This window comes from Nothobranchius furzeri, chromosome 8 (genome assembly GCF_043380555.1).
Source record: "Nothobranchius furzeri strain GRZ-AD chromosome 8, NfurGRZ-RIMD1, whole genome shotgun sequence".
NCBI classification, from domain to species: domain Eukaryota; kingdom Metazoa; phylum Chordata; class Actinopteri; order Cyprinodontiformes; family Nothobranchiidae; genus Nothobranchius; species Nothobranchius furzeri.
This window is the reverse complement of record NC_091748.1, coordinates 65,635,126-65,660,771: the sequence shown is the minus strand read 5'-3', so window position 1 is coordinate 65,660,771 and position 25,646 is coordinate 65,635,126. Positions and strand designations below refer to the sequence as shown.

The window sequence follows — 25,646 nt, the reverse complement described above, 5'->3', positions numbered from 1 at the left end:
TGGTGGTGCTGATGCTGGTGGTACTGGTGGCGGTGATGCTGGTGGAGGTGCTGGTGGTGGTGGTGCTGATGCTGGTGGAGGTGGTGCTGGTGGTGGTGGTGGTGCTGGTGCTGCCATGCTGCTGCTGCTGGTGGTGGTGGTGATGCTAGTGGAGGTGCTGGTGCTGGTGGTGGTGGTGCTGCTGCTGCTGGTGGTGATGCTGGTGGAGGTGCTGCTGCTGCTGGTGGTGGTGTTGATGCTGGTGGAGGTGCTGCCGTGTTGCTACTGCTGGTGATGCTGCTGTCGTGTTGCTGCTGCTGGTGATGCTGCTGCTAATGGTGGTGTTGCTGGTGGAGGTGCTGTTGGTGCTGCTGCTGGTGGAGGTGCTGGTGGTGGTGATACTGGTGGAGGTGCTGGTGCTGCCATGCTGCTGCTGCTGCTGCTGCTGGTGGTGTTGATGCTGGTGGAGGTGCTGCTGGTGTTGGTGGTGTTGATGCTGGTGGAGGTGCTGCTGGTGTTGGTGGCGCTGATGCTGGTGGAGGTGCTGCTGGTGTTGGTGGCGCTGATGCTGGTGTTGGTGGTGCTGATGCTTGTGGTGGTGGTGCTGATGCTGGTGGAGGTGCTGCCGTGCTGCTGCTGCTGCTGGTGGTGGTGGTGCTGCTGCTGGTGGTGCTGCTGCTGGTGGTGTTGATGCTGGTGGTAGTGGTGGTGCTGCTGCTGGTGCTGCTGCTGCTGGTGGTGGTGGTGGTGCTGCTGCTGGTGGTGTTGATGCTGGTGGAGGTGTTGGTGGTGCTGATGCTGGTGGTGATGCTGATGCTGGTGATGCTGATGCTGGTGGTGGTGATGCTGGTGGTGGTGGTGATGCTGCTGCTGGTGGTGCTGGTGGAGGTGCTGGTGCTGCCGTTCTGCTGCTGCTGGTGATGTGAAACAAGTAGAAATAAAACCAGAGCTGGACTAATGTTTGGTCCAGGCTGACATGCTGCTGGAAGACAGATGTAGCTTTACAGCAGTGGCTATAAGGAGCCTAAGTCACTTCCGCATCATGGGTCCCTGGAAGAACGAAAAAATGAATGCAAGTCAACGGGGCTAAAAACGCTATTTCCTAACTCTGCTTGTTTCGTGCCATGGATCATATATGATGTCAGTGAATTTTAAAGACACATTTTGATACCAAGAACATGCTTATTTTCCAACGGGGGAACAATATTTTAAGTTTTGTGTGAAAATAAGTCCAGGACTACAAATGCACTTCACAGAAGTGACGTCATTGAACCAGACACGAAGAAAACTGAGGGAAAAGGGATGCAAGTTCAGCAAGCGTTTTTAGCCCCGTTGACTTGCATTCTTTTTTCGTTCTTCCGGGAACCATTGATGCGGAAGTGACTTAGGCTCCCTATAATAGTTAAAGTCAAAACGTTCATTATAAAATAAAAAATGTATAAGAACAGCACGGTCTTTATGTGCTTGTTAAAGAAAGTAACAACAGCATCAACCATAAATGGATTAAAATACTTTGAAGCTGTTTAATTTGGTCAATAAATAATTTGACCTATGAATCACTTTTTTATAGTGTAACCAGCAAAAGTCCTCATTGTACGCTTCTGGTGTTCCATGAGGGGCTGAACGTTTAAGTAATATGTCTTTAAAAGTGTTCTAACAACTGACTGAAGTCTTTATCACATGGTCAGATCTTAGTGAGACTATACTCATAAAATCCTCTACTAATTAGTCTGGAGGATTTTATAAGAGGGGAGTTAAAATAACACAGTTGTGTTTTGGTAGTCAGTGGAAACCACAGCAGGAACTAAAAGTTTAGTAATTTTTACCTTCAACCTACATTTAGTTCAGCTGTTATCAACATGTTAGTGTGAATTAGAATGTCACCTGTAAACATGGATGTAGAGGATCTTTTCATTTGAGACACTAATAAAAACTTCAAAATTAGATTTATTTGATGTATTCTCCGAAATAAGCTTGACTCTGCACTTTTGTTTCCATCAGAAAGGTTTAAAAGACAACAAGACATAATGTTTTATTTCACTTATGGAGTAGAGATATCCTCCAGGCTCATCTAGTACTGGTGAGACCAGAGTCGCCCTCTAGTAATAGTACTTTATAAAATACACTGGCTGTCCAAAAAAAAAAAGGTCACAAAATATTTCACTGAACCGCCTTAAGCTTTGGTTATGGCACACATTTACTGTGGCATTGTTCCGATACGAATTTATGATATGAATCCTGAAAGTTTTGTAAATACTTAAATTATAATATCAGAAAATATAAAATTTTACTCTTAATTATTTGACCTTATGTCTAGTAAATTTATTGTAGTTTACATCTGTTCTCTATCTTTGCTTATTAATTTCTAACCCGCCAGGACCTGAAATACGCTGTAGAATTATAAGAAAATCTAATCTAAGAAGGAAAAATCCTGTTAAAGCCATTTAACGGTTGAGAATGGAACAATTTAACTAAATGCTATATTGTTTAAAAATAATACCTCCACGGGGCATTTAGAGGTGAGCAGAATGAAGGTTCATACTTTCCTTTAAAAGCTTTATTTTAATTAAAAAATGATCAAATATTTAATTTGACGGGCACAACACTGGGTTTATGTTTACATCTACTAGCCAGTAGGGGGCACCGTTGCAGGTTGCCTGTCCGCTCAGCACAGCGAGGCTGGCATTGTGGAAAATGACGGACTCGGCAAGTCAAGCTGTTTCTGAGCCCATCAGATTATCCTTCAAGTTTAGGTGAAGCCTACATCAGATGGACCCAAATAAAACTTTTCACGTATCTGCAGCGATCCTGATGGCTGGGAACCTTGTTCTATTCTTGCAGCTACAACCTCCGCACACTCGATGCTGCTTTGGTGTTTGTGTTCCATATTTCATCTTTCACAACATTTTAAAATTCACTTAATTGAGAAGCGGATCAATTTTTATAAATTCTGACCTACAATCTTTCCACATAAATCCATTTATGAAGTCTCAGAAAAACAACTACCCTGTTATTTCTTAAAATTAAATGCCAAATGTTTTAAAAGTCAGATCCCAGCGGGATGCTCAGGGCCTGATTAGATGGTAATCAGAGCCAGTCTGCACTGATCTCAGGTTAAAAGCACCCACAAATGCATTTTACTTTCTGTTTTTTATTTCTCATCTTCATATAGAGCTCTAATGGATGTCCATGTCTGCTAATTTAACCCATATGTGAAAACAGCATTTATAATGCTGCATAATTTATCAGCTTTTTGTTTAGAATTTTGTTTCTTCTGTATATTTTCTGCCTCTATAGGCTGACAACCAATTAGACATGACTTTAAAATCAATCTATTTTTCACAATAATAAAAAGATTTATTCAGCACGTTTTTGGCTGATAGAAAAGCTTTTTGACCTTCGTCTAGCTTACATATCCATCCTTCTGCACATGGTGAGGCCAGATGCAGTGATGAGTCATGCTTCATATTGTTCCCTACTTTACATTTACTCACAATATTTAATATTTTGTGAATCACATGTAAAAAATATAATGAAACATCAAGATGAAGGCAGTACATGTAGAAAAGAAATGGCTCAAATGTGTAATGACACATCTTTATTCTCTGTCATGATAATTCATATTTAGTTCATTTTCATACAAAGATCAAGATACATGTTGTTTTAACATCGTCTTTTACTGTCTTGTTTTATTTTACAGCTGCTGTTTTGCTGTGGCAACAAGTAACCAGCATCAATGTCCAGGTTCGAGGTAAATAAGATCAATATTCTCCTTTTTTTACACCATATTTACCTACTTTATAAATCTGAGGTTGTGATAATTCTGGTTAAATAGTCTTAATGTGACTCTGCAGCTGCTAGTTTCGATCAATCGATCGATAGATAGATAGATAGATAGATGATAGATAGATAGATAGATAGATAGAAAGATAGATAGATAGATAGATAGATAGATAGATAGATAGATAGATAGATAGATAGATAGATCGTGTGACACGACCAAAATGGTGGTGGTAAAAACTGCTCTTTGGGCTTCAGTTCAGCTCTCCAGGAACCTAAGGATGATGGCGCGAGGGTTTGTCATTGGTTTTAATCCACACAGAATTTTTATGTTTTTAGTTTTTATTTCTTAGAATGGATATATAAAAAATACAATTCCATTCTCACCCTCTGCAGATGGTCTAATCCTTCCAAGCTCGGGTCCTCTACCAGAGGCCAGGGAGCTTGAGGGTCCTGCAGTATCCTAGCTATTCCTATGTTAGGGATTTTATCAATCACCTAATACCTGCAGTCGAAGAGAAAAGAGAGACAATTAACCACACGTTTACCGTATTGCAATCGGGGCAACATTTATTTCTTTAATTTCTTTCTTATCAAAACCAGAGTTGCGTTTCTAATTCTGGCTAAAACGCTGAAAAAACCAGCCAATACAGTATTCCAGAAATCTGTTAATTCGTCCTTTCCGGTGGACTAAACCAATTTAGTGTCCTCTGGTCACCTAGGTTTTCTCTGTATCGTAAAAACTTGTTTCACCAGATCTCTCGGCTCAGTTTATGAGCTTGTGGATCCGTGTGCCTCCCAGCGATGCCAAGACCCGCACACCAACCTCCCAGCGAAAGCTCAGCGCTGGACGAGTTTCAAGTTATCACGACAGTTCTTCAGCATTGGCTCTTGGCCCCGCCAGATGACCCAGGACCTCGGCTTCGAAAAGGACCAGATTATGTTAGGGATTTTATCAATCACCTAATACCTGCAGTCGAAGAGAAAGGAGAGACAATTAACCACACGTTTAGCGTATTGCAATCGGGGCAGATCTGCTCACAAAGTGAGACTCACGAAACTGCAAGGAGATGGTGCCCTGAGAGCTTTATACAAGAACAGAGAGACAGGACCGTCTGTGTGAGTGAGAGAGTGTGTGTGTATGGGAGTGAGATCACAGTGTCTGTGTGAGTGTGTGTGTGTGTGTGTGTGTGTGTGTGTGTGTGTGTGTGTGTGTGTGTGTGTGTGTGTGTGTGTGTGTGTGTGTGTGTGTGTGTGTATGGGAGTGAGTAAGGAAGTTGCAAGATGAGCAAAAGTAATAAATCTGGGTAATGAAAAACATTACCATAATAATAAAACATAAAATTTCCATAACATCCTGGAACTGCACTTTTGTGGAATGTGGACTGAGATGTCTGATGTTTCCTGGGATCTGCTTTAGCCACTCCTCCGGTATGGGGGGGGTTACTGTCCTGAGTGCCCCGATGACCACCGGCACCACTGATGTCTTCACTCTCCAGGCTTTCTCAAGTTCTTCTTTGAGGCCCTGGTACTTCTCTAGTTACCATCACTTGGTATTGCCACATCAACAACAACAGCTGTCCTCTGTCGTTTGTCCACCACCACATTGTCCGGTTGGTTCTCCATCACAATTTTGTCAGTCTGGATCTGAAAGTCCCACAGGAGCATGGTTCTCTCGTTCTCAACCACCTTAGGGGGTGTTACCCACTTTGACCTTGGGGCTTCCAGTCCGTACTCTGCACAGATGTTTCTGTACACGATGCCAGCCACTTGGTTTTAGTGTTCCATGTATGCTTTCCCTGCCAGCATCTTCCGCCCTGCAGTTATGTGGTGGATTGTCTCAGGGGCTTTTTTGCATAGCCTGCACCTTGGGTCTTGTCTGGTGTGGTAGATCTTGGCTTCTGTTGTTCTGGTGTTCGGGGCCTGTTCCTGTGCAGCCATGATGAGTGCCTCTGTGCTGTCCTTCAGACCAGCTCTTTCTTGCCATTGGTAGGATTTCTTGATATCATCCACTTCAGTTATCGGTCTGTGGTACTGTCTGTAGGGGGTTTGTCCTCCCATGATAGTATTTCCAGCATCTCCTCCTTTGTTCACCATTGTCTGATACATTGAGCTGTCGCACAAGTAAATCCTTCCATTTTTTTTTTCAGAAAATACCCACCTTCAGAGTTCAGCCTGTCACACACCAACAAGGGGAGATTAGAGAGTCGTGAGCAGGTGAAGCTTGATTGGGTTGACTCTATTTATTAAGCCAGCTCTGCTAATCACTTGCTGGACTCCTGGGAATCAGGTGAATGTTTTCATCTGCAGAAGGAACAAGTTTCCCGTGGCTGCCTGCTGTGAAACACTCCCACAGTATCACACACAGAGCACGAATACAGCTGTACTCTGTATTGGACTGCTGTTTTCCACCTGCTTTGATTGCTGAAATGGGTTTGAACATGCAGAGCTCCTCTCCAGGTTGTGTCTGTGTAAGAGGTAGAGAGGAGCGTGCAAATCAGTGATGTCCTGGCCCCTGAGGGCCACTACGCTGAGACCTAGTTTCTGGAGGACATGCTGAACAGGTAATCCAACCACTGAATCAGGTGCATTTGAGCAGGGAAACAACAAAAACACGCAGCATGGAGAAACATTAGACGGCACTATTCTAAAAATTGTGCAGAGCAGATGGGAGCTACGTACATCTCTTCATGATTTGATATTTGGATACTTGAGCACACATGACTTTATAACCTATCTGAACAAGGTGGAATATGCACCAAAGGAAGATGTGTGTTCATGTTCATTGACATGACATTCCCAAATGTTTTTATACAAATATGTCTTGTTTGACAGGCAGAAAAAACAATTTAATATTTCAAGAAGATTCATTCTTTTAACGTATGTTTTTATTTAATGTCTTACGTTAATTCTATTGTATGTTAATTTTAATCTCTACTACTAATTTTAGTTTGAAACCTTGTAGTTAGAAGTGTTTAAAAAGGAGACAAAATGGCTTAAAAACTTTGAAATGGTCATTTTTAGTTTTTTGATTATCAAGTGCTTTCCTGATGAGATGGCTCTACTATACAGGGATGAGGTTAGATAATTACACTTATCATTACCTTTTTATTTGATGCATCTGTCGCGCTGACAACATGCAGATAAACAGCCCTGCTCTTTTGAGGTCCATTATTCAGAAGACAAAAGGCCGAGTTACGACTTTGTTTGTTTGTCTAGATAATCAGGATTGATTCGTGTCTAGAGCCAGATTACCAGCATCTCTGCTGAGACACGCTGGTTTATGATTGACAGCTGGTGAGGGCAATTGTCACATTTTCAAAACAGGCTAATCAACTGATTTGCAATAAAATGAGAGAAAGTGAGAATTAAAGGGTGAACGTGACAGACCAACGAGCAAATGATCAGATTTTAAATCAGAGAAATTACATAAATTAAAACCAGATAAGAGCTTTCTAAGAACACATTGTACAATTCCACTATTTTACTACTACTATTGATAATAAAAATAATAATAATCAAAACCAAACCAGCTGAGACACACCTGTGTGGTGTAAAACTATGTGTCGTGGTTTAATTAAAATCCTGCATCATTAGCCACCAAGTGTTCAAGGTTACATCATGATTTTTTATTATTTGGACTTTAGAATAAAAAAGCTGCTGTTACTTACTGTAATTGTTTCTATTAATGTGGTTTTTCCAGGGGATGTTTGTTTTTTTAAAGAACATGAGCCATGTAACGGTCTGCTGTTTTACATCATAGCTAAACAGGCTCAAACTAAAGGATGAAAAGGCTCATTCATTCTCTGTGTTCCTTTCATGAGAAGAAAAGCTCTTTTAAAGGTTGTTCCAGGACATCATGTTGGTGTTATTGTACTCTTCCTTAAACCCAGCAGTGATATGCTACTTCTCTGTGACTTAATGGAGTTCAGGTGTGGGCTTTAGGTCCGACTGTGTCGTGCCACACTGAGCTGAGCAGACGACAAGCGCTTTGGGTGTGTTTGTGAGTCACACGCATTGACAGCACTCCTGATTAATGGAGAAGCGTGTCGAGGACCGGCCCTGCTGAGAACCCGCCGCCCCGTCTGATCACTAAAGCTCTGCTGCCTTCATCTCATTCTCGCATCATCCGTCGTGTGTCGTGGTGGGAGACTGGCCGCGTGATAACACATCCAGCTGCTTCTTCTCTGCTTCTGATTGGTGGGAGGCATGGGAAAAACACTTCAAATACAACATGTTGGAGCAAACCAGAGAGGTGTTGCTGTGAATGATCTCATAGTACTTCAAAATGTCAACGTCAGGGAGAAAAAAATCCGATTTGTGTGAGTTAATACGGTAAAAAAAAAAAACTGGTTTGGGTCAATACCAATAGTATTATCAGTTATTTCTGGTTTATTTGTTGGTACAGGTCTTCATTCCATCAATAAAAACAGAATAAAACCTTGTTCTGTGCAGCAGGAAACAGGTTCAGTGTGGGAGAGTAATGTCGTTACCACACAAGCTCTCAGATCTTTATAAAGATACCTAAAAACCAGCAGAGTCCTCTCACTTTAAGTAACCAGGTTACAGGTCAGTTACATGTAAACAAGTTGGCGGGGAACACGATAAACTTTTATTTCCGGTGTATAACCTTTCATGTAAAAAGCTTAAAACCTTCCGGTTGGAAGAACAAAGTGATAACTTTGGTAAATGTGTGTGTATCTGGTGCTTTAAATAAACCAGTGTGTCATTAAAAGCAAGAGGAAATGTGATTTATCACCTGCTACGTGCACAGGACGCATGACCTGATTTCTCACAGTGACCTGGTTTTTCAGTGGATGTTCAAATCACAACACAGATAGTGAGTTTTCTATAAAAAGCAATAAATACAACATCAGATAATGTTGAGGTATAGTGATGAATGTGAGTTGTACTTTTAAAGAAATTAAGTCGAAATAAATGTTTTTTTTTTGTCTCATTATTGTAGAATGTAATGAGAACATCCATCGTGGATGAACCAATTCTGAGAGCGAAACTTTTAAGTATGAGTTTTCACACCTGCGGTAACATCCATCCTGACTGAAATCACAATCACCTGAGCTTTACTAATATTTAGATAATGACACGTTTCTGACAGTTCTTTGGTAGACTTCTACACGACTTCTAAATTCTCACGAATGCTTGGCCTCTTTAGAGACATTAGAAATTTCACATCAAAATGATTGATGAGGGCTGCAGTCATCCTGCAAACCAATCAAAACTAACATTGTCATGTAGGGAAAACTTAAATAATAGATTAAGTGATCACCCAAACAAACCAGGCTCATAAATTCAGTAAGTTAAGTGTTCCAGACTGCAAAATTCATCTAATTTATGTCTTCTTTTTGATTTCATGGTTGACTAAAATAATGATTATAAAACGTTTTTAGTCACATTCAGTTTTCTTGTCATTCATTGTGATTGACGCACACTTCTGCTCCTTCTAAAGGTAAAACCATGAATATTGTGTTGGTGATTCGAACTGTCAGCTCAAAAATGAGGCCACAACACCATCATTGTGTGATGTTCGACTAAAAAATATGCATCCATTACAAAGAGTTATGCTTCCTTTATTTCTGAAGGCATTCATTCGAAATATAAAACTATGAAAAATTGGGAAAATAAACACAGAGTATAATAAACGGTCTAGTGCCATGGGTGTTGCTTTTAATTTAGGAGAACTGCATCACAGAGTGATGCATTTATTTATTTTTTGTCTTTATTCAAGCATTGTCTTTACTCCAGATCACAACTGAAAGTGGCCTGAGGTGTCAGATATGTATCTTCTCCTCTGTCCTACTGGTTGAAAGTGGAATTGCAGCGGTCGTAAACAACCCTGCAGCAGCCTGCTTTAGCTAGTGCTAACAATGAGCTAACACAAACACGAGCTAACTAATACTAAAATAAACCACAAAGTTAAAAGATCCATACTGTTGGACAGCACATTTTATTACTTACAAGTCCGGAAGCAACAAAGCCAGGTCACCACCAGTTTGTGATTTTGTAGCCTCCTTTAGCTCCCTCATACTAGTGTAGACCGCACCAATGTTCACTTTGGTTTTAGCTATTTGCTTCACCTCCAAAGACATTACTCTCTTACTTTTTCCAGTCTCCGCCATGATGCCAACAAAAAGCAAATTTCTTTTTTTTTCTTCTTCATGCTCTTTTTATCGACAGTCGGCAAACTGACAAAGCTAACTGCTAGAATAACAGCGAACAGCCATAAAGATAGTAAAGTTCCCCATATAGAACACCTACCCGCTTCAAAAAACTGCCTAGTGCAGTGTTTGGTCAGTAGAGCAGTGTCAAATTGGCAACTGGTCAAGTTTCTAACTCAACAGTCACTGAGATAAATCTTAAAGCTGTAGCTTAAAGTTTAATAAACTATTTAGTGTTACTTTAAAACTGTCCAGATTTCATCAGAATGTGAGGTAGTTGGACAGCTCCAGACCCCACCTCTCTATTTTAAGCTAGTTTCCCAGGAGCACTACTCAGAGTAACTCGGACCGGTGCAGCTCTGCCTGACCACAGTTTCTAAAAGCACGGTTTAGTATTTTCCCTCTACTTTCTCCCCAATGTTTAGTCCCTGCTCTGCTGAGGTACCTGCCAAGGCTAAGTCAGGCTGACATTGTGACTTTGGCTGCTGATTTTCTAAGGGGCGGAGTCACTGGTTGCTCCGGAGTTTTCTGCCCTCCGTTTCACTGCCTCCAGCCATTTCCTGGTTCAGAATCTGACAAAAAGCTGAGCAAAATAACCAGCAACACCACCATTTTTCAGCTGAGTTGTGTTTCTGCAAAGCATACCCAGCTCAGCCCCCCCACCCCACCCGCATCTATGAGGGGCGCACCCACTTTCTGTCACTGAGCTAGCATAGTAACAAAACTACACTCGGATGGGCTCACTCAAACCTCGCTGTACAGAGCTGTTTCAGGCAGAGTAGTGCTGTTCAAGAACCACTGTTGCAGTCTTAAACCAACCATTCCGGATTCGCACCTCCTTCCCACTGAGAGACGACCAAACTCCTCTTTATCCTTCTATTTCTGTCACTCCAACACAACAAATGACTCCCATTATTCTCAGATCAAGCATAAATATTGCTTCTGACGAGGTTGATAACATCTTGTAGAAACTTTTCAAGCTAGGCTCGCCATATGTAACGGAATTGAAGTGGTGTAACTATCTAAAGTTGTATTTTAATACACTGTAAGTAGTTCACTTTTTATAAACAGAAGAATAGGCTGTTTTTATCGTCAGGGAGTTTAATTAAACACTCTGTATTGACTTTGAGACAAGAAAAGAGAGAGAGATGGGATCGTTTGAGAATCTTTAATTTCTGAATTATAAATTCTAAACAATCTACCAGGACTACCTCTGTGATGGATGAAAATGGATTCGGATGTTGTGTTGGTGCGTGTGTGTGTGTGTGTGTGTGTGTCTGGTTCAGACTCTCTAGGCTGACGTCAATGAATCTGGTCGTCTTTGTTATGACTAGATATCACGAGGCTTATAAAGTGATGACATGAGCCGCTATTTTGCCGTGTACGTACCCAGTGGGGGTCTCCCAGGTAGATCAGGAAATGCCAGGTCTGGAGACCTCGGATGTACGCTGGAGCTGTCGGTGCAGCGATCACAACGTTTCAAAGCCCGTCTGGAGGGTCGACCCCGGTACCGTTCGGCGGCGTCAGCAGGTGCTCTTATTTTGAAAGGACGTCGTCTGGTTGTTAAACGACGAAAATCTCCCGCTTCACAGTTCTTAGTTTAAAGAAGAAAACACATCTGGCCAGGCTGTGCTTTTCTTTAGGATGGCGTGACTAGAACTGAAGTCAAAATGGAACTGAGCTTAAAATGGCGTTGCCTTGTTTTATATCTCTGAATTGTTGATAAGTTGTAGTAAAGCGGATTGGACACTTGAAGTCAACACCAGATTCTCCTGCGGCAGCCGAAAGCTCTGATTGGTTGGAACAATGTGTCATGCATTTCTATGGAGATGAGGATCAGTATATCTGTTCCGTAGTCCTGTTTTCATTAAACATAATTCATGACATATTTATTTCACAGATCATTCCTTTAAATATTGTTGATCAACATCTGTTTTGCTTAATAATTTTAATCACAAATAAAGTACTTTGATTAAGTAAAGCTTCTTCTTCTCCTTCGGACTCTTCTCCTGGAATGTAAACAGTCTGAGGAACACCCGACCTTGGCTTTTCTACACGGTGTTATTGTGCACAGGGGGCAGCTGTGTGGAGCTGAAAATAATGAACTTCATAACCTTACATCTGATTCAAAGGTTTTCTTGTGTTTATTTGGAGGGAAAAAAGAAAGTAAAACACTCAGAGGAATACAAATCAGAGCTAAGAGAGGTAAACTGAGAAATTATGTGTGAGGATGAATGTGAACCTGGCAGTTCTATTTCGTCTAGTCTTAGCCCTAAAGCTAGCTGCTATTGGAAGGATGATCTCAGCATCAGCCAATCATGATGAGCTTAAATGTACACCCACCAATGGTGGGCACCCCTGTGGGTATATAAGTGGAGCGACTCCACTGTTCGCCTCCGTTATCTCTTCAAGCCAAGCTTAAGAGCTTCCTATAAAGAGCAATTATCCAAGAAGCATTCTACTCACCTACCATGTCCAGCGATGCCAGGACCTGCCCGGCCTGCCAAATGGGCTCCATCTCCAGCGGCGACCTGCATGCCAAGTGTGAGGTCTTTCTCGGGGCTCATCACGCTGGCCTGGGCTTGACCCCCAGGCCTCGTGCCCGTTTTGTGCCGCTCTGCCCGTGGCTGAAAAGATCCACCGGGTCTAGTACTTCACCTCCGCCGCCGACGAGGAATTTCCGGTGGCTGACACGTACTCGCTGGACAAGGCCTTACAGTTCTTCAACGTCGGCCAGGAGCCGGCTGGCTCCTACCGACTGGACAATGTCATCGACAGTGAGGAGTATGACGAGGCTGGCTGCCATAGCCCTTCTTCCCTCCTGGACAACACGGAGGTCGATGAGCCTCGCTCAGTGGGTCCTTCTGCTCCAGTGACTTCTCGCTCCTCCCTGCCAGCAGTTAGAGCACTGCTCCAGGAGCTGCCTGCCATCATCTCTGCGGCTGTGGTCCGCAAGGGGCTAGCCGTGCCAGAAATGGCTCCGCCTGAAGCAGATGATTTGGCGGGAATTTTCGGGGCAACACAAACGCGCTGTCCAGACCCCATCTGGCCGCGCTTCTCCGCCGCCATGAGCTGCTGGTCCGCCTCCTTCTCCGAACCTGCTAAGCTCAAGGCACCAATTTCCACATATGCGCCCATTACCAAGGTCGAGGGCTTCTCCGACCAAGGCTGGCCATCCGTTCCTCCACTGAAGCCGGACTTGGCCTCTCTGTTTGGCACCAAGAACCACCTCGCTGGCCCGCGAGCAGTTCCCGCTTCTAAGCATGACCAGCTGCTGACGCGGCTCACCGATCGCGCGCACCAGTGCGCCTTCCAGACCGGCGCTGCAGGAAATAACATCGCCCTTCTTGCCTTTGGCGTTTCCAAAATGGTGGAAGAGCTTGACGCTCCTGACGAGTCAAAAACCATCATTACTAAAACTGCTGATGCCATTCTCAATCTGTGCGCTGCTGTACTCACCGGTTCTGCTCACATTGCTGCCTGGCAGACCCTTATCCAGCGGGCCTTGTGGCTCAAGGCCCTGCCCTGCATTCCTGAACACCTGCACAGGGAGATGCTGGAAGGCCCCATCACCTCTGACGTTCTGTGTGGTCCCCATCTTAGGAGCGTCATCGAGGGGGCTCAGAAGACAGCTGAACTGTCAGCCACGGTGCGAGACTTGGACCACCCTCGGTCAGCCTCGCACTCCGGCCGTTCCTCCAGAGGATTGGACGAACGGCGCAGAAACTTCAGGCGCCCAGCTGCACCGCCCGCCCCACGGAGCCGGCCTCCCGCTGAGGTGGAACCGAAGCGGGACCAGAGAGTTGGCGGCCAACGGTTTCGAAAGAGCCAGCAGACACCGTCTTGGCAGTCACAGTCGCAGGAACCTCACCGAAAGCAACCACGAAAATGACTCGTTGGAGGGAATGCGTGTGCTTCTGACTGTAATGTTAACTCTGTGAATTATTTTGGTTTTGAAATAAAACCCAAAAAACGTCACATAGAGAGCACAATCCTACAGTCCTCTGCAGAATCCTCTGCCGAATCCTCACACATGTTCCCCACACCAAGCACTGCAACACATCTGCATGTTCCCGCAGTCAGTCATATTCCACAGCCAGCTGTACGGGTGCGCTCCATTTGCGCACCGGCCCTAGCTTCCAGCCAGGCCCAACACATTCCGCTGCCCCACAACGTTGGGTGGGACGGGATTTCATGGCGCTGTCGCGACCACACTCGGCGACACAGTGCGCGGCTCCATCCGCTGGCACTTTGTCGTCCCCGTGCATGGGCCTGGCTCCCACTAATCTTTTAACTTTGGACTCCACGCTCCGCGGTGCGGATCAGCCTCTTCCAGCTGTTTCACACTCACCCTTTCGAGCGCAGCCCTCCATGGGTCGCTCCCAGTTCTCTGGTGCGAGCGAGGGCGGTAAGGGCGCGAACCCAGTCCTCAGACGTTGTTCACGTGACCTCAAACACGCGTCCGCTGTCAGAGCGCGTGCAAGAATGGCGCCGCCTTTGTCTCATGAGCAAATGGATATCGGAAACCATTCATTGCGGTCACACACTCCATTTTCAGTCTGCTCCTCCTCCCTTCAACGGGATCGTGGAGACGACGTTTACGTCACAGGAACAATCTCAGACCCTGGAGCTGGAGCTACGGGAACTTCTGTCCAAGGACGCCATTTCCCAAGTACCTCGCGGACAAGAGCTCTCAGGCTTCTACTCCCGCTACGTCGTAGTACCAAAAAAGTCAGGAGGAATGAGACCAGTTCTCGACCTTTCCCTGTTCAACTGCTCCATGGCAGTGATGCATTTTTGCATGTTAACAATGAGGCAAGTCCTAGAATACGTACGCTCCGGGGACTGGTTCATGTCGATAGACCTGAAAGACGCATACTTCCACATCCCAGTAATTCCCAAACACCGGACGTTCCTGCGCTTTTAATTCAAGGGAGTTCAATACCAGCTCAATCGTCTCCCTTTCGGCTACTCGCTAGCCCCGCGCACCTCCAAATGTCTGGAGACCGCTCTGCAGCCATTGCGCACGGTGGTAATGAGGGTTTTATTTTGCCTGGACGATCTGCTCCTATGCGCCCGGTCCAAGGACGAGGTGTCAGAGCAAACCAGGAAGTTAATAGAGCATCTGTCAACCTTGGGGTTTTCCATAAACTGGGAAAAGAGCTTCATCCTTCCATCCCAGTTGATTGTGTTTCTCGGGGTGGAGCTGAACGCCTCCCTAATGAGAGCACGTTTGTCTCCGGCGAGAGTGGCAGATCTCACCACGGTGATCTCCCGTGTACAACCCCGCAAGATCGTGAGAGCCCTGTTAGTCATGAAACTTCTGGGCATGATGGCTGCAGCCCACGCTGTGGTGCCGTTAGGTTTACTGCACACGAGACACCTACAGCGTTGGTTCATCTGCCTACGGGTACACCCGATACGTCAGAAGAGACGTATGTTGAGGGTTCCCCCTTCAGTGGGCGGGGACCTCGCTCACTGGGGGAATCCCTGCATCTTCTCACGCGGGGTCCCCATCGGACGTCCTACGTCACACGTATCTGTGTTTACGGATGCGTCACTGTTGGGATGGGGGTGCACGTGCTTGTCCCATACGGTGGCAGATCGCTGGCCCTCCCACACGCATGAGCACATAAATGTGTTGGAGCTTATGACAGTGAGGAATGTGATCAGGCACTTCGCTGCCCTTCTCGAGGGCCGTCATGTCAAAGTTCACACAGACAACCAGGTGGCGGCAGCCTACATAAATCGCCAAGGGGGAGTTCCATCCCTCCCACTATTGCGCGTAGCCACAGATTTACTGTGTTGGGCACATGTCCACCTGCTGTCCATCAAAGCCACCTACATTCCGGGGGTCCTGAATGTGATCCTGTCGAGAGGGGGACCCCGCGACTCCGACTGGCGTCTGCATCCCGCACTGATATCACAGATATGGAACAAGTTCGGGGAACCCTCTGTGGATCTGTTCGCGGCTCGCGAAAACGCTCAGTGTCGCTTGTGGTTTTCCCTGAGTCCCAGGGACCACCCCCATTCGGAGCGGTCGCCTTTTCACACCAGCCCTGGCCTCAGACGCTCCTGTATGTGTTTCCGCCAGTCCCACTGATTCCCCGTCTCCTGGACTGAGTTCGGTCGGAACAGCTCTCTGTAATTCTGGTAGCTCCCAGACGCTTGTCTGCGTCATGCTTTCCAGACCTGCAAGCGCTAGTGTCCGGCTCCCCTTGGAGGCTCCCGTGGAGGGCGGACGCCCTTCTCCAGGTGGATGGGATAATCAAACATCCTCCAGAAATAGGCCAATGGCTGTGGGTCTGGCCGCTGAGCGGTCACGCTTAGAGGCTTCTGGGTTGCCGCATGATGTGGTCGCCACGATTCAGAGTGCGCGGGCGCCTTCTACCGTCACATCTTATGCTGCTAAATGGGCAGCTTTCCAGAAATGGTGCACAGCGTGGAATGTTCAAGCACTCTCCTGCCAGCTGGCAGATGTCCTATCGTTTCTGCAGATGCTGATGGACAGGGGCCTCCATTCAGCACTATTAAGGCATATGCTGCAGCTATCTCATCCTGTCACCAGGGTTTTGGAGATGGATCTGTTTTCAATCATCCCCTCACAAAACGTTTTCTAAAAGGTGTCAGAAGGAACAGACCTGTGTCCCGCCTGCTATTTCCCCAGTGGGACCTAACGGTGGTTCTGCGCGGCTCATCTGAAGCCCCATTTGAACCCTTGGACCAGGTCTCACTCAAGTTCCTGTCACTCAAAACTGCCTTGCTGCTGGCGCTGGCATCAGTCAAGAGAGTGAGCGACCTATCCGCCCTCTCAGTGGCTCCAGCATGCCTCAGAATCCGGGAAGATGGCGGGTCTACTGTTTTATGCCCCAACCCAGCCTTTGTATCCAAAAACATTAATACTTCCTTCAAATCCAGGTCAGTTTCAATGGCTGGACTTTTTCCTCTTCCCCATAATTCTGATGAGGCGGCGGCTTCCCACCTTGTCTGCCCGGTGCGCGCGCTTGCACGATATGTGTCACGCACTTCAGGGATTCGCCAGTCACAAAGCCTGTTTGTGCACTACAGAGATTCTTCCCTTGGGCAAGCGCTGTTGACCCAGCGTCTTTCACACTGGCTGTGTGACGCCATTTCACTCGCTTACACATCACCAGGGCGGGATCCTCCTGAGACACTCAGGGCTCACTCAGCCAGAGGGATTTCCTCTTCTATGGCACTCCACAGTGGTGTGTCGATGGAAGACATTTGTCAGGCTGCTTCGTTGGCTTCACCCTGTTCCTTTACTCGTTATTATTTACGAGATGTGTCTTCAGGATCCATCACTCGTTCAGTGCTTGGACCTCAGCAGGTTGAGTGAAAGCATTATGGCACCACATCAGCCCTACTTGAATGAATTTCATCCTCTTGTGGATGATATTTTTAGTGGGGGCCCCACCCTTCTCTCTGGCTGCCTCAGCCTTTTAAGCCCTGGGCTGAGGCTGAGCGACCCTCGCTAAAAGGAAACATGTTGGGTGTGTCCATTGGTTGAGCTAACCAGTGTGGCGTAAACCCATCCAGCTGCGCATTATTCCAATAGCAGCTAGCTTAAGGGCTAAGACTAGACGAAATAGAACGTTGGTTACATATTGTAACCCCAGATTCTATGAGTCTAGTCGCAGCCCTTAAGCCAATGGCCCCACTGGTTCTGTTAGGACCAAGAGCCATCAGAGGCGAACAGTGGAGTCGCTCCACTTTTATACCCACAGGGGTGCCCACCATTGGTGGGCGTACATTTAAGCTCTTCATGATTGGCTGATGCTGAGATCATCTTTCCAATAGCAGCTAGCTTAAGGGCTGCGACTAGACTCATAGAATCTGGGGTTACAATACGTAACCAACGTTATGTTTTGTTTTTGATGCTTGACAACGCCAGTCAGGGAAAAGACTCGCCGGACAGCAGATCAATATCCGTCAGCTCTCACTGAAGCCAAGTCTCACATCTGAGCTGAAGCACAAATTACTCAGAGACAGAGGTCAAACTGAAAACAAAAGAAGTTGTATTTTGATTAAGGTCATGTATTTTTTTGTTCTTTTGATCTCATTTTACACTTTATTGTCCACACACTGTTTTTTTCTCAGTCACACACAGCTGCTGTTTGTCTGCCTGTTTTCTTATCAATTTGCCCTACATTAGTGGTTATTAAATGGGTTTGTGGGGGAAGACACACATACACACACACACACACACACACACACACACACACACACACACACACACACACACGGCTAATTTGATGCTCAGGCAGGAAGACAAACAAACTACTTACTTAGTGTCAGAAGTGAAAAGTGTTTGGGCCGTCTCCTGTACCCGGAAGGCAGACTGAACCGATGCCTCGTGTCCCTCAAATAAAACATGGACTCATTGTTTATTCAGCGAGTTACTTATTAAACTATTTATAATTGTGACAGTGATTGGGTCAGCACGCTTATAACGTTTTCATACTCCTTATCTGGGCTATGCTTTATATAATTTGAGCATAAATCATAATTAGTGCTGCACCAGTCCATCTCTGATATTTTACAGGATATTTCAGTTGTTTGTTTTGTTGTTTACATCTTTTGTTTAATAAAGTACACTGTGAGCAGTGGAGCAATTTAAAATACATCTGTTGTGTAAGAGGATGTAAGGTGTACTGTTGTGTGAACGTAAAAGTGAATAAAACCGGGAGTTTGTAGCCGTTCAAGCAGCTCTTAAAGGGTTTTTGTTTACTACACAATAAGAAAAACGAAGTGAAAGCAGCACTTCCTTTTGTGTCTTTTCCTGCCTGATGCAACTGGCTGATACAAAGCACTGGTCTGAGTGCACGAGCCACACCTGCACAGGTGGACATAACAGTGGGTATAGAAAAAACAATCACCCCCTTTTGAAAGACTTCAATCTTTTTGCTTTGCAGCCTCAAATGAAAACCCAAACAAAAATACCTTTGATTCCAGCTTTACTTAACCGATGCAACCCATACCATCCAACTGAAAAATGTCACAAATACTGTTCTGAAGTGTTTTCAAAGATAAAAAAAAAAAAACAAGAAATACTAAGATTAATAAATCACTCACATTGTCAGTACTTAGACATGCTTTAATCTTTTATTTAATTTTTATATACTTTAATATTAATATTTAAAATTTGATATTTTTCTATCAACTTTGCATTTCTAGATTGAGCAGCATGTGACCACTCTTCCTTACAAAACCATTCAAATTGCATGAGTCAGATTGGGTGCAGTCTTTAATTCTCTCCACAGGTTTGATGGGAATTAGGTCCGGGCTCTGACTGGGCCACACGAGGATGTTCACTTTTCTTCTCCTTCAGCCACTGTGATCAGTTTTTCTGTTTTTCAGATCGTTATCATGTAGAAAGAGAAATCTTCTGCCCATCTTCAACTTTCTGGCAGAGGATAGCAGGTTTTCTACAAGAATTTGATGGTATTTTATCCCATCCACTTTTCTTAACCGCTCACCACTGAAGGAGACATTCGTAGTCAGAAAAAAAAACACAGCAATTGTTCACATTTTTAAAACTGCAAACCCACTAACAGCCTCTAAAATCTGGCTTTGAAGAGCTCTTGAAAACTGGTTTAATCAGCTTTCAGTCCTCCATGAAACGATCCTGCGCTTGGTGTCTGTTATTTGTGAAGGTTGAGTTGGATTTTTCCACAGTAGTGACTAAGACAAAGCCTGATGAGTAATTCATGTGGAGACTCTCATTTTACTCCACAGGACTCACAAACATCTTCTTGTTTTTGTTTCTGAGTCATTTGTAATGTTGATTCTATATTTAACCTGACTACAGTGTTAAATGAAAATAGAAAATCCATCTGTTCATTGACAACATCTTATAGATCCTATCTTTTTAAAGTTTTCTCACCTGCCTCTGTTGTATTTTGGGTTCCAGGGTCGCAGGGGGTCTTCTCCAGCCGTCCAGGTGATACGGAGACGTTTCTCCGGCCCCCTGCTGCTACCTCCTCTATGGAGGAGACACTCCAGTCAGGACCACCCTCGTGATGCTCGGCGACTGTCTTCAGCACACAGCCTACCTCTAGCCCGACTGCAAGAGCTTTACAGCCAAGCTTTAGCCAGCCATGATGATCTCCGGTCAGTGGCGCTCTCACTTTCTTCCTCGTTCTCCCTTTTTGAAGTTAGGTTGAATTTCTGCATTCCATCTTTGAAACATGATTGCATGTTGTTGCTGTGAGATTAACTGATTTATGTTTACAGAGAGTTGTATTTTAAAAGGGCAACTCATTACAGTAAAGGATTCTGTGAATTGTATAGTCAAGAATCTGTCATAAAAATTTTTTACGCATCCAGGAAATCTTGGATCTTGTAAATCTTTGGACTGTTGGTGCATTAATCTGCAACCTCTGCTGCAAAATCCGAAAGTGTAAATTAAATCTTACGAGAATATTGCTTTCTGACCTTTGCAAATCCAGCCTTAGGAGGAGAAATAGTACCCTGATTAGACACAAAAAAGACCTCCTGTGACGTTTAGAGATGCTGTTTTGATTTCTATCAGTTATTGTTTTCCACCCCAACCTGCTCCGCTGGCTGACCCGAGCACACGTAATTGCCCAGAGTGGGAAGGAGGTTTGACAGTCAGCTGAGCTGGCTTTCTGGACGCTGGTCCTATCTTTTTGTAGAGCAGAAGGTGATGTGTGTTTGGAGGAGTGATGTTCCTCCAGCTCAACGGTGACACGTTTTGCTGGATATTTGGTTTGATTGGTAACTCTTTTGCTGAGGTCAGCAGGACTTTCCTCAGCTCATTAAGCTCAGTGTCGTCTCAGGGTTCTTGCAGGTGGACACTCAGGATCCAGCAGGGTTTCTGTTTGGATAGTAAAACCACCAACTTTACACACTTGTAAAGAAAGGTGTGTGTGTGTGTGTGTGTGTGTGTGTGTGTGTGTGTGTGTGTGTGTGTGTGTGTGTGTGTGTGTGTGTGTGTGTGTGTGTGTGTGTGTGTCAATCGAGGTGATAATTAAAGCTGTTGACGCAACAGGATGAAGCCTGCCAGTGAACGACCTTAGGTGTGAGTTTTTTGTGCTTCTTTCTACATTTCTCCCCCATCTTTACAGTAAGCATCCTGTTTGCTTGTGTTTCTGCATTAAGAAGCTTGAGTGTGTAAGTGTGTGTATGCACGTCTGGGCATATGTGTGTGTGTGTGTGTGTGTGTGTGTGTGTGTTGTGTGTGTGTGTGTGCGTGATATGTGCGTGCTTGTGTGTGTGTGTGTGTGCGTGCGTGATATGTGCGTGCTTGTGTGTGTTTGTGTGTTAGGATAATGGCTTGTTAGTGAACAGTGAAGCTCACATTTCCCCCTTGGGCTGATGAACATATCGGAATTGTTTTCCTCTCGCACTAAAAAAAGATGAATTTCTATAAATTAGTGTAATTCAGCCTAAATTATCCTAAGTTGTGAGAGATTTGTTTGCATTCTAAATATAAATATATATTAAACATATACTAAAGTGTAGAAAAATTCATTGTTGTTTCTTGGCATGTTAGCAGAGTTAGCATGTTCTTGTGTGTGTGTGTGTGTGTGTGTGTGTGTGTGCGTGCGTGTGTGTGGGTCGGTTGGTTGGTTGGTTGGTTCTTCCTTGTGTTAGGGACTCTAACTTGTCCCTAGGGGAGTGTGTGACTGGTTTTGTGTCCCTGTGATGGACAGGAGACATGTCCATGGTGTTCCCCACTTCTCGCTTGATGACTGCTGGAGTTAAGCAGTTATGGGTGAATAATCTAGTTTTGGACGTAGTTAGTGGTGTTTTGTTTTGTCTACAGTTCATCCTAAGAGTCAGCGTGTCCCCTATAATGATGGAGCTCTTTAGTTTTTGGAGTATTTGTGTGTTGTGGGACTCAGAATGTTAGATTTTTTTTAACAAAATTATTTGAACTGATATTAAAATGAATAGACATCATATAATCAGTATTAAATAACCTGACTCTAATCTGACTATAATGTGTAATGATTGGCAGAAAGACAATTAAAACTGAGAAACAGATGGAGTCGGCAGGAGGAAGTTGGAGGGCGGGGGGCGATAAAAGGAGGGATGAACTGAGGCAAGGAGAGGGAGGAGAGGAGAGAAGAGGAGAGGAGTGAGGTAACTGAGTCAGACTGAGGGGCTCGAGGTAGTTTCAGCACTCCGGCTCGTGGACAGCAGCGCACCAACATGCCGCGCGCGCAGCTCCGTGAGCTTTGAAGCGCGTGGTCCTCCTCCTTCTCGTCCGCTCCACCGTCGGTTCCAGACGCTTTTATTTTCATTTTCAACCCGTTTGAGTTCAACACACGTAAAAAGTAAACAAGTTCAGAGTGAACATGGAGTGCGCCACGCTGAGCAGGGAAGGAGCGGGGCTCGCCAAACCACCCAAACATCTGTGGAGGCAGCCCCGAACACACATCCGGATCAAACAGCGCTTCTACTCCGACACCGAGCGGTACCTGTGCCGTAACCGGACCCTGGAGAAGCTGCGACCCGGACTGAAGAAGCCCCGCATGTCCTGGCCCTCATCCCTGAGACGGTAACCTGGTCCCGCATGAGGAGTGTCTGAGCTTTCCAGCTCACGGCAGAGTTAAAACACGTTAGATAGAATTAAGGAAATAATGAAGTTTTTATTACTTAACGCGTGTTTTCTGATGAATAAATTATTATTTGAATATTTAAATGGCTAAACAAGAACTCAAGTTTTTATTTGTTTTAGTAAACTTCAGCAATTTTTCTATCTATCTATCTATCTATCTATCTATCTATCTATCTATCTATCTATCTATCTATCTATCTATCTATCTATCTATCTATCTATCTATCTATCTATCTATCTATCTATCTATCTATCTATCTATCATCTATCTATCATCTATCATCTATCATCTATCATCTATCATCTATCTATCTATCTATCTATCTATCTATCTATCTATCTATCTATCTATCTATCTATCTATCTATCATCTATCATCTATCATCTATCTATCTATCTATCTATCTATCTATCTATCTATCTATCTATCTATCTATCTATCATCTATCTATCTATCATCTATCTATCATCTATCTATCATCTATCTATCATCTATCTATCTATCTATCTATCTATCTATCTATCTATCTATCTATCATCTATCTATCTATCTATCTATCTATCTATCTATCTATCTATCTATCTATCTATCTATCTATCTATCTATCTATCTATCTATCTATCTATCTATCTATCTATCTATCTATCTATCTATCTATCTATCTATCTATCTATCTATCTATCTATCTATCTATCTATCTATCTATCTATCTATCTATCTATCTATCTATCTATCTATCTATCTATCTATCTATCTATCTATCTATCTATCTATCTATCTATCTATCTATCTATCTATCTATCTATCTATCTATCTATCTATCTATCTATCTATCTATCTATCTATCTATCTATCTATCTATCTATCTATCTATCTATCTATCTATCTATCTATCTATCTATCTATCTATCTATCTATCTATCTATCTATCTATCTATCGTTCGTCTGTCTGCCTGTTTTTGTTTTTGTTCTCCTTCATGATGTTTCCAGCTCAGATCTCTCATCCTACTGACATATATTTGAACATTTTAGAAAAAATTAAAGGTATTGGCCAGACTTAGCATTAAAATTGTAGAAATACAATATAACTACACTTTACCATCTATATAAATATGAGCTGGGTTCAGTTTTTCATTTTGTTAAGGACCTTTGTCATAAATCATTGCAGAAAATCCAGAGAGGATACGTCACTCCAGCATGTAAAACAAGGTAGCTGCTGTTGCTAGTATTGTGAATAACTGTTACTTGTTTACCTTCGTGCTCCTAATTATTACATAACATTTGTGTTTACAGCTGCAGCAAAAGGTCTGAGCCATATGTCCGTGTACCGATTTTGGTTTTGAATCCTCCCCGGTGTCCAAATCTGGTCATGGGTCTTCCGAGTCAAATAGTCCAAAACATGTCTGCACCTCCGTTAGCGATATCCGTCGGGGGTCGGAGTTCAGTTGAACTTCTTTGGTAATCCAATATCCGTTCTCGTCGTATCCCAGACAAATAAACAAATCTAACCGACTAGCAGAGGCTTCAGAAGCTACACCTGACATGTCACATTGTTCTCTGCTATACCGCTAACACAGAAACACCGGAGTCTGGAGTTGTTTAGCTGTTTCAGCAGATCTCCTTGTGGAACGTCACCAGCTGCAGGGCTTAGACCGGAAGCTAGTTTCTGTTTTGCCGCGCCGGTCAAAAACATGAGATTTTCTTAAAAATCCAGCTGTTAAAATCCAAAAACCTTTTTCATCTGAGGTTTTAATACTTCTGTACACATGCCGTTCAAAGAAATTTTGCCGCTGACCATTATCTTTAAACCAGAAGCTACAGAAGGATCTGATTTTTAGTTTGGTTTTAACATTTCCTTATACCAACAGAGTGAATTAATGATCAGCCAATTAAAATGTTTATTTATCACCTTGCTTTAAAACCCTCAAGGGTTTTCTGCCTGAGTAATTATCTGTAAATTAGACAATGACACAGAAAAAGGGATTAAGAACAGAAAACACTGACTCAGTGATCTCATTCTTATTTTGTTGTTTATTTAAGACACGCTGGTCATCATTTTCCTTTGTTGTTTGAAACGCTTGCCTAAAGTCTAGTTTAGAGTGCAGATGGCTTGTGTGCATACATTCCAGCTCCCATTGACAGACACATCTCTGGTGTTGGAGAGCCATTGATTTCTCGTGACGGTTAACTTCTAGTGTTCTGTTTCCTCAGTCGATTTGTCCTCGCTCCCTTTAAGCCCGCAGGACTTTTGAGCTGGTCTTCAGGAAACATTTACATAAATCGTGCCAAACTATTTATGTCCACGGGGTTGTTTTATTGCTCTTGTGTTTTGCCAATAGCTTTAGGAGAGATTGGACTCACAATTGTTATGATTTGCATTCATTTACTCATCTGTTTTGGTGTTCTGTCTATCTCTGGGGGCTTCCAGAAGTCGTCATTTGGGCTTATTTTTTCAGCAGCACAAAAGTGTACCATTTCATGTAATTACCTGTTATTGCAACATGTAATTACTGACCCATGGGCTGAATTTATCCCATGAAACACGTTACAAATCACGGCGCTTCTGTTGTTTTGGTTTGAGGCTCTGATGGAGTGGGCATCTCCTGCACAGAGAGCCTGTTCTTCAGGCTTGGCATTGTGTTCTGCCCCTTGCTCTCTGACAAATGATGGAGGAGATGTGAACGATGCTTTGGCTTACGGCAAACAGATCTTTACACCTCATCAGTCAGACCAAGGAATGGCGCTGACATCCTTTTTCTTGTTTGCATACAAAACCTGCCAGCGAAATGGAGATGGCTAGGTCTGTGCCTCATTTGATTACAGTTTGGTGTTATTTTATGGTTTTTGGTTTGATAAGGAAGCCTTGAGAGGAATATAAAAAACAACAAAGGTAGATTGGCTCAGGCTTAACTCTAACATAAATGATACAGTTATTTACTTTTAAACAGGTTTTGTTATTGAGAATAAATAAATAAACACAGTCGCACAGCTCAGCTCTCAGGATTGACCAGGGGGATTACATGATACTTTTTTTTCCACATTTCCAGAAAAAGAGAAAAAAGTCTGTCGAAACCTTAAAACATGTTTGTAGCAGAGGAGCAGG

At 43.9% G+C, this 25,646-nt stretch overlaps 1 protein-coding gene across 7 annotated transcripts in view; it reads left to right on the top strand.

Moving 5' to 3' along the window:
• The window catches only part of LOC107392825 (3',5'-cyclic-AMP phosphodiesterase 4C), a 115,698-nt gene that overhangs the window by 8,100 nt on the left and 81,952 nt on the right, over positions 1-25,646 (top strand). For 3 of the 7 annotated variants that reach the window (XM_054752195.2, XM_070554217.1, XM_054752194.2), the window contains exons 2-3: positions 3,680-3,730; positions 19,867-20,066. In XM_054752195.2, coding sequence (XP_054608170.2) covers positions 3,716-3,730; positions 19,867-20,066 — 215 coding nt within the window. In that variant the 5' untranslated portion in view covers positions 3,680-3,715. The other 4 variants (XM_054752201.2, XM_054752209.2, XM_054752197.2 and 1 more) reach the window with 3 other exon arrangements.